Source organism: Antennarius striatus, chromosome 2 (assembly GCF_040054535.1).
Source record: "Antennarius striatus isolate MH-2024 chromosome 2, ASM4005453v1, whole genome shotgun sequence".
Lineage (NCBI taxonomy): Eukaryota > Metazoa > Chordata > Actinopteri > Lophiiformes > Antennariidae > Antennarius > Antennarius striatus.
Genome location: NC_090777.1, coordinates 23,321,976 through 23,336,117, shown reverse-complemented (window position 1 = coordinate 23,336,117; position 14,142 = coordinate 23,321,976). Strand labels below are relative to the sequence as shown.

General features: G+C 44.4%; 1 protein-coding gene across 1 annotated transcript; it reads right to left on the bottom strand.

The window, feature by feature from the left end:
• Nucleotides 1-3,950: 3,950 nt before the first annotated feature.
• ankrd52a (ankyrin repeat domain 52a) lies at nucleotides 3,951-11,943 on the bottom strand. The gene is made up of 28 exons (XM_068332580.1): nucleotides 11,777-11,943; nucleotides 11,135-11,218; nucleotides 10,954-11,032; nucleotides 10,766-10,836; nucleotides 10,366-10,566; nucleotides 10,206-10,293; nucleotides 9,945-10,087; nucleotides 9,332-9,544; nucleotides 9,158-9,236; nucleotides 8,966-9,080; nucleotides 8,788-8,870; nucleotides 8,587-8,704; nucleotides 8,413-8,481; nucleotides 7,878-8,018; nucleotides 7,713-7,775; nucleotides 7,476-7,587; nucleotides 7,232-7,303; nucleotides 6,943-7,144; nucleotides 6,752-6,839; nucleotides 6,550-6,667; nucleotides 5,528-5,747; nucleotides 5,345-5,432; nucleotides 5,161-5,244; nucleotides 4,920-5,065; nucleotides 4,756-4,838; nucleotides 4,596-4,678; nucleotides 4,362-4,453; nucleotides 3,951-4,261 (listed from the first exon to the last, which is right to left on the bottom strand). Exons 1-28 carry the CDS (start codon nucleotides 11,801-11,803, stop codon nucleotides 3,990-3,992), a joined length of 3,234 nt encoding a protein of 1,077 aa, XP_068188681.1. The 5' UTR covers nucleotides 11,804-11,943; the 3' UTR covers nucleotides 3,951-3,989.
• Between the last annotated feature and the right edge of the window lie 2,199 nt (nucleotides 11,944-14,142).

Sequence of the window (14,142 nt, the reverse complement as noted above, 5' to 3'; positions counted from 1 at the left end):
CTGGACACCTGTCCTCCGTTGACCTCAGAGGTGACGCTCCACGCAAATGTCTGCAGGCCTAAACTCCAACAATAATGCCAAGAAGAAGAAGAAGAAAAAAAACTAAACCTATCAAGACCCTCAATGCAGGAAGACTACTACATGTACTGTATAAAATGTATTCGGTTCTTACATGCTACCTGTAGAATCATACCGATGCACGACAAATGAAGAGCAACAGTTTAAAGCTGAGACGAGCGAATCGTCCCGCTCTAAACCGACTCACATTCATTTCAGTCAGAAAAAATTCATGGCTCAGATTTGATGGTCAGACTGTAAACGGCTTTAACATATGCATAAATCCACCGCTACTTCACAAAGGGGTCCCCCCCTCCCCCAAAAACCCCCCTAACCCCCAACCTCTACATATTTTGGCAAACAGGCCGTATTTGTGACCAAAGATTATAACATCTAACCCGCATTTCAATCCTCCATTGGCATTTATGCTATGATTTACAGAATTGGCCTAAATGGATGGCAGTGCAATATTTGTGCTGTACACAACTACACACACACTCTCTATTGCTACAGTTGGACCGTTCATTGCTTTCCTGTGTGAAACCAGATATATTTGTAAATGCTCCTTTGATCAACCATTACTCTTATCAAAATTGTGATCTAGCTCCATGTGCAATCGCTCAGTTATCACCGGTATACACATTTAAAAAAAAAAAAAAAGGAAAAAAAAGGAAAGCATGTATAAGAATACTGAGAAAAGAATTCAATACAACAAAAAGAATTCGGTTGTACAGTTGCCGGGGCAATGGCTCCATTTACTGGCCAGTTAAGGACATCACAGGAGGAAAAAAAAAGAATCCCTGCCCAAACAGACGGCACCAAAAAGAACGGCAACGTTTTAAGGAGGCTGCCTGAGGTGTCGGGTCACTGGACTGACTTAAAGTGACTCGGTCCACGTCTGCGATAACAACGACAGCCAGTCACCTTTAATGGAGAACTAGATGACACACAAACACACACTCACACAAAAAAAATAAAAGCCAGAGGGCAGTGTACACCGTTTAAAAGTATTTCCAGACACAGTGCGTGTGTGGTTTTGTTTTTTTTTTAAATAATGCATTGTCAGAGTAATATGTTGTTGCTTGTCTTTTGCAACCCTTCCTTCCTGTATTCAGCAGCAACACACATGCATGTAAACACAAGTACATACATTACAACTGCTCTATTTTGCACACTTAGAACCTGAATGTACTAAAGTGCGTGCTTGACTATCTAATTAAGTGCTGTGGGATTAGGGTTAAAAAGGAATGACGTCGTGGAACATCCCATCGAAAAAATGTAGACGCAACCGTCCTGCTGAGATCTGATTGGGTTCATAAATTCTGCTGTTTCAGCACTGATCCTGAGATTACAAAATATTATGTACCTATCCCTAATTTTAATAATAATAATAATAAAAACAGTAATAATAAGAATAATACAGCTGTTCTCCTTGAAATTATAAATAGTGAGAGAACAAAGTCTGGGGGGGGGGGGCAATTAGTTTGATTTCATTTCAGCCAGTTCTGGAAGTGGATTGAAATCCCAGCTCTGAGAAAAGTCTTGCACTGAAATGGACTTAATAAATTAAGTAACACACACTGAAGACGTCGCAGGGGTCTTTCATAACATAGTCTAGGTCCTCATCTCTCGTCCAGTCGACTCATGTGTGCAATTGTGCCACTTCATTACCAGTGGGACATGAAGTTGTCACACCAATGAAAACAATCTGACTCAGTGTAATTGAACCACCAGCAGATGGTCTGAAAAAATTAAAAGAATAGCATAGATATAATGTCTAAAAGTCAAACAGCTCTAGTGGTCCGATACAATCATCTTTAGTATGCTTAGTACCAGAAATGGGATGGGGAGACAAAATGAACACCAAAAAAAGCACATATTTGGATTTCTGCTATTCCTGAAATCAAAACAGGTATTGGCCTAAGCAAAGATCCCGCTCCCGTTCCTCTTAGCCCTATTTTGTTTTTAGAAGGGATATCAACTCCCCCGGTCAATGATTAAAAAAAAACAACTAAAAATAGCCGGGACACATGAAGACAGGCCAGGCATATTTTACCCAACTGCGTACGACGGTGCGACTGTGGTTCAACGTCGTTCCTATCAGATTGGCGGATCGGATCTCAGGGCTAATCGTCCTCCCGCGTTCTGCAACCCAACTGAAATGATCACATGTTACGGAAGGCATGGGTCAAAAAGGCATTTCATGAGACGCCATAGAGGCAATCCAGTGCATTTGAGTTGACACTGACAGTAAAATGCCCGGCACACTGAGCCATTCGTTTAGTCTTTTTTTTTGTTTTTTTGTTAAATCATGAAATAACACAAAAGAAAAAAAAAGACAAAAATCAAACACATTCCAGGGAAACAAAAGCCCTTGTGACAGTGATTGTCTATTCAACAACAAAGAAAAAAAGGCCAAAAGAAAATATTGCTTGAAAACTGCTCCAATAAAAATCGCAAAAAGATATTCCGGATCTGTGGGATTCGATCATAGTCGACCGACGGAGACTTTGAGATATGAGCTGCTGCGATGTTTTAATACTACTGAAATACTCCTTTAGCGACAGCTTGTTAAAAACCACGATGCTGGTGGCCAGTCCGACTTCAGAAAACACATCGTGAGCGCCGAAAAAGAAATCTGGTTGCTCTCTTTCAATATTTTAGGTCATGAAATCTTTTTCCCAAAAAACAAAACGAACCAAAAAAATAAAGAAAACATTGTTAAAAAGAGATGGGAAATAAATTGAAATGGCTTGTTCATTTATGTGCTCAGATATACGATGATTTTGATGAGGTGTTGTTGGCAGATATTACTAGTAAAGCCTTCATCTAGAAATAAACAAGGCCTCAGTCAGTCGCTATCCTAAAGTAGTTCTCCAGTCCTACAAAAAGAGAACGTTAGGCCTACGGACCCTGGGTGAGGATGAAGCAGCTGCTAAACGAGTTGACGAGGTATATCGAGATCTATTGTCTTTCTCTATACAGTACAGTTCATCTCAAATAAATAATTTATAGCCATAATAGTGTTGATCAACTTTGGTCATAAGTTATATGCTTAGAAACATTCTAGCTTAACAAACACTTCTTTAAAACATTAAGTCAGCGTTAAGAACAGATCGGTGTTACGACGCTGACGTGGACATGGCTCTCCTTTGGAATGAGACATGTCGATGTGATCAGCAGCATTACCAAATTATCTAAAAATGCCAAACGTTTTCGAGGCCGTATGCTCGAGGTACACGATGGGGTTAACATCTTCGCGACCCTTTTTTTTTTCCCAAAAAAATTTTTCAGATTGTACTGTTGTACACAAGCATTGCACTCTAAAGCAAAAAAAAAATTTTTTTTTTGATTTTTTTCCCTTGTGTGATTCCTTCATAAAAATCTACGCCAACGGACAAGTTAAAAAAAAAATAGGAGAAAAAAACCCAAAACAAATAAATCAAGGAACAAAAAAAAGTCTTTGATCGTTGTTTTGGGAAGGCTGTGTGTTCCTCTACAAGGTCACGACGATTGATTGAAATGATATGACTTTCGAGGATGGGTTCCTTGCTCTTCGATGCCAGATATCAAATAATTCCATGGTTTTAAAGGGTTAAATGGTTCAAAATGGCGAGATTGCTATAAGCAGAGTTTGGATCCGAGTGACCTTGTAGAGCGACCCGCCTCGACTTCTTAAGCTCTACTAGGAGATGGAGGAATGGGATCTAATTGCATATTAGGTTTGACTGCACCTCAAGAGAAGACCAAACACTCACACACACAGACACACAAGCACATACATACATTGAACAGACATGTGGGTGGGTGCTCTCCTGGTCCTCTGGCCCATGTTAAAGGGAGTCCCCACCCCTCCCTCCCTCCCTCCCCCCTCCCCCCTCCCCTGTGTGGTGATGATGGTGATAGCAGCTGACTGAGGGGGGCGCGACACCTCACTCAGACAGGCACCCGTCCAGGCCGACCGGTGCGCCGTGGCGGTCTTTGACGTAGCCGTTGTGGAGGCCGTTGCTGGGCAGGGGAGCGCAGGTGGCGGTGATGCCGCAGTGCTTTAGCAGGTTGAGACCCGGGGACGGGGGGACGGTGGGGGAGGAGCAGGAGCAAGAGGAAGTGTCCCGTTGGGGGAAAGGCTTCATGGTGGAGAGGATCAGAGCCAGGCAGTCAGCCACGTCCTTGTTGGGAGCACAGGCCAGGGCTGGGGTGTGGCCTAAACAGAGAGCGGGAAAAAAAAAAAGTCACTTTAGCACAATGCCAGCAGACACTCCATCTGTTAGCAAAAATGCTAACGGTGCGGGACAAGGCCTCACCTTCCTCATCCACAGCCAGCACGGTGGCTCCTCTACTCAGCAGTGCCTGCACCACCGTAGCCAGGCCGTTACGTGCTGCAAGGTGGAGGGGCCTGGAGGGGGGAGGAAGGGGTGAGTTGCAGCAAAATCCATCATCGACAACATGTGACGAAATCCAGCCCCAGATATTTACAGTCAAAAGCTAAAAAAAGGTTTTTTTTAATCAATAGCTTTAAGTTGTTTTGATCATCTCACATTTGCAGAGCACTGTTGGTGGCATTTATCAGCGTGGGGCTGTGGATCTCCCCCAGGATCAGCAGGGCACACATCTCATGAGCCTGCAGGGATGACATGAAAAGACAATGAAATAAAATGCAATGTCTGTCTGGGTTTGCGGGTGAACAGGTCAGTGTACCTTGCTGCAGGCCAGGTGCAGGGCAGTGTTCTTGTTCTCATCCAGCAGTGTCAGGTCAGCCTTGGCCCGGTGAAGGAGGATTGCTAAACCACACAAACACACTTATTTCCTGCGACTACAAGAGTCCTGATCCAAGTTAAAATCAGAGGAAGAGGTACACTCACCCACAGTCCCACTGTGTCCCTTGTCGGCAGCTACCATCAGAGCAGAACGTCCGCTGTCGTCCACGGAGTTGATCTCTGCGCCGTGGCGAAGCACCAGTTGAAGTCCAGCCACGTCCTCGGCGTATGCAGCGGCGTGCAGTGGGGTCCTGCGGGCGTGAGTGCAGACAAGTTATCATTTGCTTTACAGCTTTGAGGGTTTTCCCCGAGGCAGACGCCTGAGCCTTTGGTTCTGCAGCCTCACCTTCCTTTGGCATCTCTGGTGTTAATCATGTGGACCCCAGCAGATTCCAGCAGCCTCTCTGCAGCACCGCTGTGGCCATTCATCCTACAGGAAACGCCCCAGAATCAATGGAAAAATTGTTTCATCTGAAACTACAAACTGTTTTTAGTCACAAAACAAGAGCCTGTTTCAGGCTGGTACTCACAGAGCACAGTGCAGGGGGGTGAAAGGGTTTCCCTCTTCATGGATAAATGTTTTAAATTCAAGTAAAACCTCCAAACAGTCTTCATGCCCTGAGAACAAACACACACATTACAGACGACAGATGTCGCAGAGGCTAACCGGGGTTTTGGGATTAGTCATTTCTCCTCACTCAAACCGAACAAACCTTTGTAAGCAGCCCTGTGTAATGGGGTGTATTGTTTGCCGTCCAGCAGTTTATCTTGTGGGTCTGTTGCCATGGCGGCCTGCACCAGACTGGCCAAGATCTCTGTGTAGCCTCTGGATGCAGCGTAGTGCAGCGGCGTGCTACCCTGGGCGTCCCGACACAGCGCGGAAGCTTTGTGCTCCAGCAGTGTTGTCACACAGTCGTCGTGACCCATTACAGCCTAAACAGAGAGTAGCAGCCATGAGGAAGTTGTTCTATAAGGACAGATCACTCCTATTAGCACCACAGCGACATTTCAGAGATCTCCACTACTTTCCTGGATCTAGGTCTCGAGCACGGCCTCTAGTGGCAGTTTGTGTCACAGCAGGGAAGTGTGTCCAGGACAGAGCCACGAAGTATAAAGTATTCCTCCGTTATTCGTGGTGAAGTCAAGCTGTGCATCAGCACGAACAAGCGAGGGACTACTAAGTATTTACATAAGTGATTTTGAACTGGTATGTGCATAAAAATTAGATGTCAGAAACTGATTATGGGATGCACACAATCATGGATCCCAGGCTCTATGTATGAAAAGTACCGGTAAGTGATTTCTGCAAATCGTCTTTTGAGGAGATGCCAATAGACCAGTTTAAGAATGTATGGATGTACAGACAAAGCTGAGATGCCCCCTGAAAACTACTCTGGCGCCCCTCCTTCACAGCTCAGCTACAGCAGCGACGGTCAAGTGAGCTTCAGAGTGAACGAAAAGAGGAGGCGGTGTGACCGAGAACAAAGCAGTGAATCCAAGAAATGAATGTTTATTTTCTAAGTGTCATCGCCGTTCCACTAAAGCACAAACAAACACACCCCCGTCTCTGCGGAGCCCCGCAGAAAGGTGCCAGATTTTGTGTGAATTTAGCTGATGCACAGGATTTACCCTCTTCGTTCGCATCTCAAGCCTGTCTCTGAACGAGTACTTTATAATATCCTAACTGCTGCAAGGAGATGCTCACAGCAGCATCTCTACAGCGGATCGGACCTACCCCTCTGTGCAAAGCAGTGCTGCCCCTCTTGTCCTTAGCATCCGGAGAGGCACCCTTCTCCAACAGGAAGTGGACGCAGTCAGTGTGACCTCCCAGGGCAGCGAGCATCAATGGCGTCCTGAAGGAAAGAGGAGCATACCCTCTATGGTCAACTTGACTTTTTTGGAAAGGGTGTACCAACCGATCACAGAAGAATACTCACTGGCCAAATTTGTCTGCAACGTTGGTGAGATCCCCCTCCTCCCCGTAATCGATCATCATGCGCAGACAGTCCGAGTGACCGTTGGCAGCTGGCATGAAAACAAAGTATGAGGGAGAGTGAGTTCACAGGAAAAAAGAAAAATGTTTGATTCAGGGTGGTTCAACACAAGAATGTGAAACTTTCCAGCACACCTGCAACATGAATTGGAGTCCACATGAGGCGGTTGTCATTGAGGAGGCAGGAGGCCCCCTGAGCCAACAGCACCTCCACGCAGCGGGCGTAGCCTTTCTGAGCAGCCAAGTAGAGCACGGAACGGCCCGCGGCGTCCTGCATGTCCACGTAGGCCGCCGTCTCCGTCAGCACGTGCAGCGCTTGCCAGTGACCCTTATCAGCCTGGGGGAGCAGAGGAGGGCAGGGAGAGCTTAGAGCACTCAGCAGCAGGAGGCTAACACTAGCTAGCGCTGAATGTTGAAAACTCACAGCAAGATGCAGCGGGCTAACAGGAATACTGCTCTCTATGTCACCTAGTGCATTAAAAGACATCTCCAGGAGCTGAAGGGGGAACAAAAGCAGAGGGTTTAGTTTTTTGTGTGATGTGATTTCAAATTAAAATCATGATTAGTCAAACTTTTGTTCCCAATTAGTCACGATTTAGATGCCTTCACCAACAGCCAGTTGAGTGTCGAGTCCAGTCGTGAAAGGATTAACAACAGGAAAGGCTCACCAACTCCAGGTTCTGTTTGTTGCCATGGTAAGCTGCATAGTGAACAGCACTGTAACCCTTTGAGTTGACCATCGATGGATCAGCACCGTTGTCCAAGAGATGCTCCAAACAGCTGGCGGTGAAAAGAACAGCAGTGTTCATGCGAAGGGTAGTTTGGACACAGATTCCCCTGTTTATTTAATTTAAAGGCTTGATGACATCACTGTCAGATGCAGCAGAGGAATGGCAAGCACTCACAAGTAAGACTCCTTCGCCTCGTCGTCGTCATTCTGATGGTTTCCGGAAAATTGTCGATCGACTCTAGAAAGGTCGAGAAAACACTTCAAGTTAGCAAACAACAATCCGTCTGTGTGTCGTTTAGATGCACTTCTGAGAACTGTCAACACCCAGATGTTTGCCAACCTGCTGAAGGCTTGGGAGGCGGCAGAGTAGTGCAGGGGAGTACAGCCTGTCTGGTCAGGCTCGTTGACCTCAGCGCCAGCGCTCACCAGGGTCACAGTGCACTGGTACCTCCCATTAGCAGCCGCATAGTGCAACGGTGTCCTGCAGCCAGAGAGAGGGAGCAGTCAGTCAGAACGATCGTCATTAAGGACCATTTCTTTAGGGGATGGAGGGTTGGCGGTCAGCTAGCTCTACAGACGGGCCTCCAAACATATGAAGACTCCCAGAATGCTTTGCAAAGAGAGGCAACGTAAAGTAAAGACAGCTACCAGTCCGATAAAAGAAGAGCATAAATGTGACACTGGGTGTTTACGTGACAAGCGTGGTTCCATTTCCTAGATAAAAGATTTCAACAGATCCTCCTCCTAACTGTGTTCTGAAGGGCGGAACAAAAAAATGAGGAGCGAGGAGGAAAAAGAATATTTGCTGGGCTTCAGTCACTGCAAGAGATTCAGGAAAACAAGTAGCATGTGAACAAAAATGTCAGGAAACTCACCTTCCCATTATGTCCCTCTTATTCAAGTCAGTACCGCTACTTAAGAGCAAATTCAGACATTCAACGTTTCTGTAAAGAAGAACAATAAGGAGTTAAAGTCACAGACAACTGGCGACACCGGTGCGCTTTGATTTATTTTAAGAATCCAGTGATGAGTCGGATTCCGCATCCTACCCTCCAGAGGCAGCAGCGTGTAGACAGGTCCTCCCAAAGTTGTCAGGGGTGTTTATGTCAAACCCAGCCGATAGTATGTGCTCCTTACTCATAGACGAAACTATACTATACAGCTGACCTGAAGGGCGAGAAGGAAGGGAATCGGGCGTAAAAAGGTGTGAAAGCTATGCTAGAGCGTAGAAGCTGAAACAACACACATACCTGAGGAGAGTAACTTGCGACAACAGTCTGAAAACCCGTACAGCACAGCTAAGTGCAAGGGGAACATTCCATGGATCCCGCGTCTGCACAGAAACACAGAGTTGAAGTTCCTCACCGGCGTTTCCACATAAATCCGACACGCGTGATGTCATCGCGTTGTGTCATAACGGAGCGTTACCTGGCCGTGTCTGCTCCGTTGGTCATCAGAGTGCTGATCAGCAGTTCATGGCCGTACTTAGCAGCAACGTGGAGAGGAGTATTGCCATACTTATCCACGCAATCAATTTCCCCACCTGATGGACGGAGCAGGGAAGAAGTGAATCACAGATCCATTATGGGAGATGGAAAAGCCTGGCGTGGCCATAGTTACCGTTTTGGATGAGGATCTGAGAGCGTGTGAAGCGTCCATGAATGGCTGCCATGTGCAGGGGGCTCTTCCCTTCTTTGCTCTATTGAAAGCAGAAAGAATCATTGGTATTTACTTATAATATTTTAAGACGACGACAGAAAGGATTCTCAAGAGTCTCCAGCCCAGTTTTCTTACCTGCTGGTTGACGTCTGCTCCATTGTTGACCAGCAACTCCAGACAGAGGGCACCGTTGGTGGAGACGGCGGCCAGATGCAGAGGGGTGTAGCCGTACTTATTGGGCTGGTTAACGTTAGCGCCATGGTTCACCAGCTCAGTAGCCACTGCCTCCTGCCCCATGTAGCAGGCCACATGGAGAGGAGTGTTTCCAAAGCCATTGGGTTCATCAATCTGGCGGCAGCACACAGACATAATAGATTGAAACGTTATCTATGACCAGAGAGAAAGGATCTGACACAGCTAGTTTTAAGATTTCAGGTGGCAACAGATTGCTGTTAGTTTTATGATGCAACAATTTAATAGACAACAAAGCAGATTAATTCGATAAATTTAAGAAAAATAAGGTCTATTCTAGATTGGACTTCTTCTACAGTTTAAGTCATTGGTTGTTAACGCTCCTAACGCAAGCTCTCAGATTAGCATCACGACGAGTTTGACAGTGACTGAAATAAAGTTTTACATATGTCACTTTTTTTCGTCAGCATCCTGATTTTAAAAAACAGATCAAATTTTTACAGCGACCTCATCTAACCTCCTCGACAGAGATAAAAAGTCACGTGACATCGCTCACCTCTGCCCCCATCCTCAGCAAGTACTTTACAATTTCGATGTGACCGCTTGCAGCAGCAGCGAGGAGGGGTGTGTAGCCCTGCTTATCCTTACAGCTCTTGTCTGCACTGCGGGACACCAGCAACTTCACCACATCCACGTGCCCTGAGAAGAAGCAGCAACCATTCCTTTCAAGAATTTGTCTTCATCTTAGATAAAACTCACCGTGACCTTAGGGAGATTTAAGAACATGAGCTGTCATTTTCAAGTAAACCTTGCTCACCCAAATATGCAGCGCAATGGATCGGCTGCCTCTCCTTCTTATCGATGGCACTCAGGTTGGCCCCTTTGTTCAGCAGCAACTTCACCATCTGCAAGACGGTTCAATCGGTGATGAACCAGTCTGACACATGAGCAAAGCTTCAAGTAAAAGGGAGTCTCACCTCTTGGAATCCACTCTGAGCTGCATGGTGCAGGGCGGTTCTGCCGGTTCGATCTGCCATATTCAGGTTGCTAAGCTGGGTCAGTAGGGTCTCTGCGCAGCGTGTGGCGCGGTTGGCAGCCGCCACGTGCAGCGGCGTTTGCCAGAACTTGTCTCGTGCATTTGCCTCTGCTCCTCTCCTCAGCAGCAGACCCACTGCCCTCTGAGTACAGGGAAGCAATAAGCAGACTTTAAAGCATACATCATATCTGCAGTTCTCTACATTTCCTTCAGTCAGCACAATGTTTTGGTGCAGTTCTCTAACCGCTGTGGGTGAATGCATAATAGAATTAGTTTGGGAAGTCATCTGTCTGAGAGATGATTAGCCTGAAATGGCTAAATTGAATTAGTTTACTGCTTACTTCATTCCTGGAAGCAGCCGCCCTGTGCAACGGGGTCAACCATACATGGTCTTTAGCATTTACAGTGGCACCTAAAAGACACAAGAAAACGATCATTTCTGACGGGACAAAGAGGAGGATGTGAAAACAGTAAAACATCAGAAATGCAGATTCTATATATACGCAGTGATGTAACGCGTTTAATTCACCTGATTCAATGAGGAAGTCCATTATATGGACGTCGCCCACACAGGCAGCAGCATGAAGTGGCGTACGGCGCTCTTGGTCCTGCGGGTCATGTACATCAACGATCACACGATTATTATTGATTATTATTAAATAAAGGCATAAATCCTTCTGGGTGTATGAGTTAACAAACACAAACCATACCAGTGCATTGACATCCTCCTTTTTGTGCAATAGTAGTTGAACTTCTTCAGCATTACGATTGAAGATGGCCTGGACCAGAGGAGGCTGCAATACAGTCAGGGATACTCGCTAAGTTACAGTGATGATGCCGCTAGCTGCACTCACGTTACCGATATTCCAGATAAACAACGCCAGAAGAACTGTTTGTTTTTATAGAAATTAACAATCCGTTTAAATTAAAACACGTTTGGAATCCGCACTTGGTTGATTTACATTAGCTTTGAGGGAGCAAATGCGAGACTTGCTTCATTTCAGTAAATACACCGAGCCCTAGCTTCAAGGCCTCAAGGCCCTTGTCTGCCTACCTACGTCAGCCAAGCCGAGCGGCTAACGTTAGCTAACGCGGCAACGGAGCTGGCTCCGACCCAGAGGGCCCGGACCGGAGCTGCAGCAGCGTATGCGGTTCCGAGTGGCTGAGGACTAACGCTAATCACAGGAAGTCACAACACATCTCCGATATTTGTTAAAACGAATATGCACCACAGGTTAGCTAACAATAAAACCAAATCCATCTGCGAATACGACGTTGCGCACAAGAACATGTATATCCCAGCAAATAGACCGCACCGCAGCTTAAACGCGGAGCGTTCTCTTTCAACCAACCTGGTCTGCAATGTTGAGTACTCCCATCTCCCAAACTCAGCCAGGACGGAGCTCCTTCATGAGGATAAAACTTCGAGGTATATTGCGGTGCGCTACTGTATCCACTTTTCAGACTACACCCATTGCTGGCTGCAAACAAAAATGCGGTCTTGATCTGTCACTGTTGTTGTCTGTGTCCTATGTCTGGTCTGACGATGCAGGCTACGCTGGTGCGGCTCCGCCTAGAGGCGTGGCGGTCTTTTTTCGCTTCTGCGGTTGAAATGGCGACATCGTGTGGAAGAATGCAGAAATGCATTTGAAGTGGATGTGACACAGACACCAGTGGCGTTCAGTTGGGTTTGAAGATGGCAACATGGATTAAAGTTATATATTAGTAATTCATATTAATTATGTAGCTACTTGAAAGAATTGATGCACATCTGCTCCATTAGATCAATAATCCCCCTCTATAATTTCACCTTGCAGGATCAATAAAGTATACTTCTTCTCTTTTAGGGAAGTGGATTGATTGAAATTAATGTAAACCACAAAATTATAATAACTTTGTAATCCCCAATATTAAAACTACACATCAAAGCAATATCATGATGGCGAAATGAACCACCTCAGGTTAGTCTTGTATTTGGAAATGAAGGGCACTTTCAGATTACATATTAATGTACTTTATATAACGTTATTATTTTGTTCTTTGATTTTAATATGGTTCTTTTCAATTATTGTCATTGTTGACCACAGAAGAAGAAAATGACAGTCCTGAGGGCAGCCGTTTTGATTTTGCACCATTTTTAAATTTGGATGCAGAAGCATGCGTTCTAAGGAATGCCCTTCTCGGTGTCTGTTTCAGCAACAGCACTGCAGTAAGACAGTGGCATGGTGAGTTAGGTAAAAATAGTTCATATAGTGTAGTGTACAACACAGTTAAAAACTGCAGCAGGCATTCAAGAAAATCACCTGTAAGTAACTGGGGGCCGGTACACTAATAGAGTACACTAGTATTTAGTTAGTTAGTTAGTTAGTTAGTTAGTTAGTTAGTTAGTTAGTTAGTTAGTTAGTTAGTTAGTTAGTTAGTTCGTTAGTTCGTTAGTTCGTTAGTTCGTTAGTTCGTTCGTTATTCATTTATTTCAGGCAAGGCAAGGAAAAACAAAAAAAACAAACAAAAGACAACAACAAACAAAATAATTAAATAAAAGAATAATAAGCAAAGATCATAACTCAACAATACAATTCTGCCTGAAAGGAAGTGGGAAGAAAACTTATATAATCCCACCCCAGTTCCTGATTCAGAGATCAACACACTGAGCTTCACTGCTACTTTGAAGATTCAAGGATAACCACACAATAATTGCATCGTGATGGCGTCACCATGGGCAACAATGACATTATCACATTGGAATTTCAATTCCACACAGCAATGTAAGGAAGGCACGATATACCAACAATGGTAATGTACAATATACCAACGATGGTAATGGACAAATGCCAACAACAGTAATTAACAAATACCAATGATGATCAAGAAACACTGAGCACATGTTAACAAACAGAACAGCAGTTTGAGTTAACGACCCTCATCTCTATATTTTGACCAGAGACGGTGTTTATATAACAGTTTAAATTGATTAGTACTTTGGCAGTTCTTGTGTTGTGAGTCCAGACTGTTCTATAGTGTCACTCCGCACACAAACACACAAAAACGTTTACGCGTGGTTTGAGCTCTCGGCAATGAAAAATATCCAAAACCTCTCAAGTTATGAGCCCTGACTGGAGTTATAAAAAATCGTTGGAGGTTTGGTGGTAATAATTTGTTGAATGCTTTTTATAAAACTATTGATGTATTATATTTTACAAAATCATGGAGATTACATCCAGCAACCACTAATAGGCTGACTTAGAACAAAATTAAAATATTTTCTTGTAAATTGTGAAACTATGCGCAATACAACTCTATTACTAAATATTAAAAAATAAAACAACAATTGTGGTTTTTGTTGCCAGAGTGTTTTAAAATTACACAGGTTTTAGCACTGTATGATCTATATTTTTAATTATGAATTTAAAGTTAAAACTTTTTGTATTTGTTTTTTTAAGAACAGGAAAAAAGAAAGAATTATGACTTCATTTTCATTTTTTCTCATTACTAATTAGCCTCCTTCAAGTAACACCGAGTAAACACCCACTAAGTGTGCCTCCTGCTATCTGTCCTTTTCTACTTTTTGTACTTTCTACTTCTTTAGTTGACTCTTCTTCCTTTGTTGAATTTTTTTTTTACTGCACAACTTGTCTTGTTGTGTAGTATATGTTCTGTATTGTCAGTGTTTTCCTCTTGTGTGTTTATTTATCTAGTATTTACTTACAGTATGTGCATT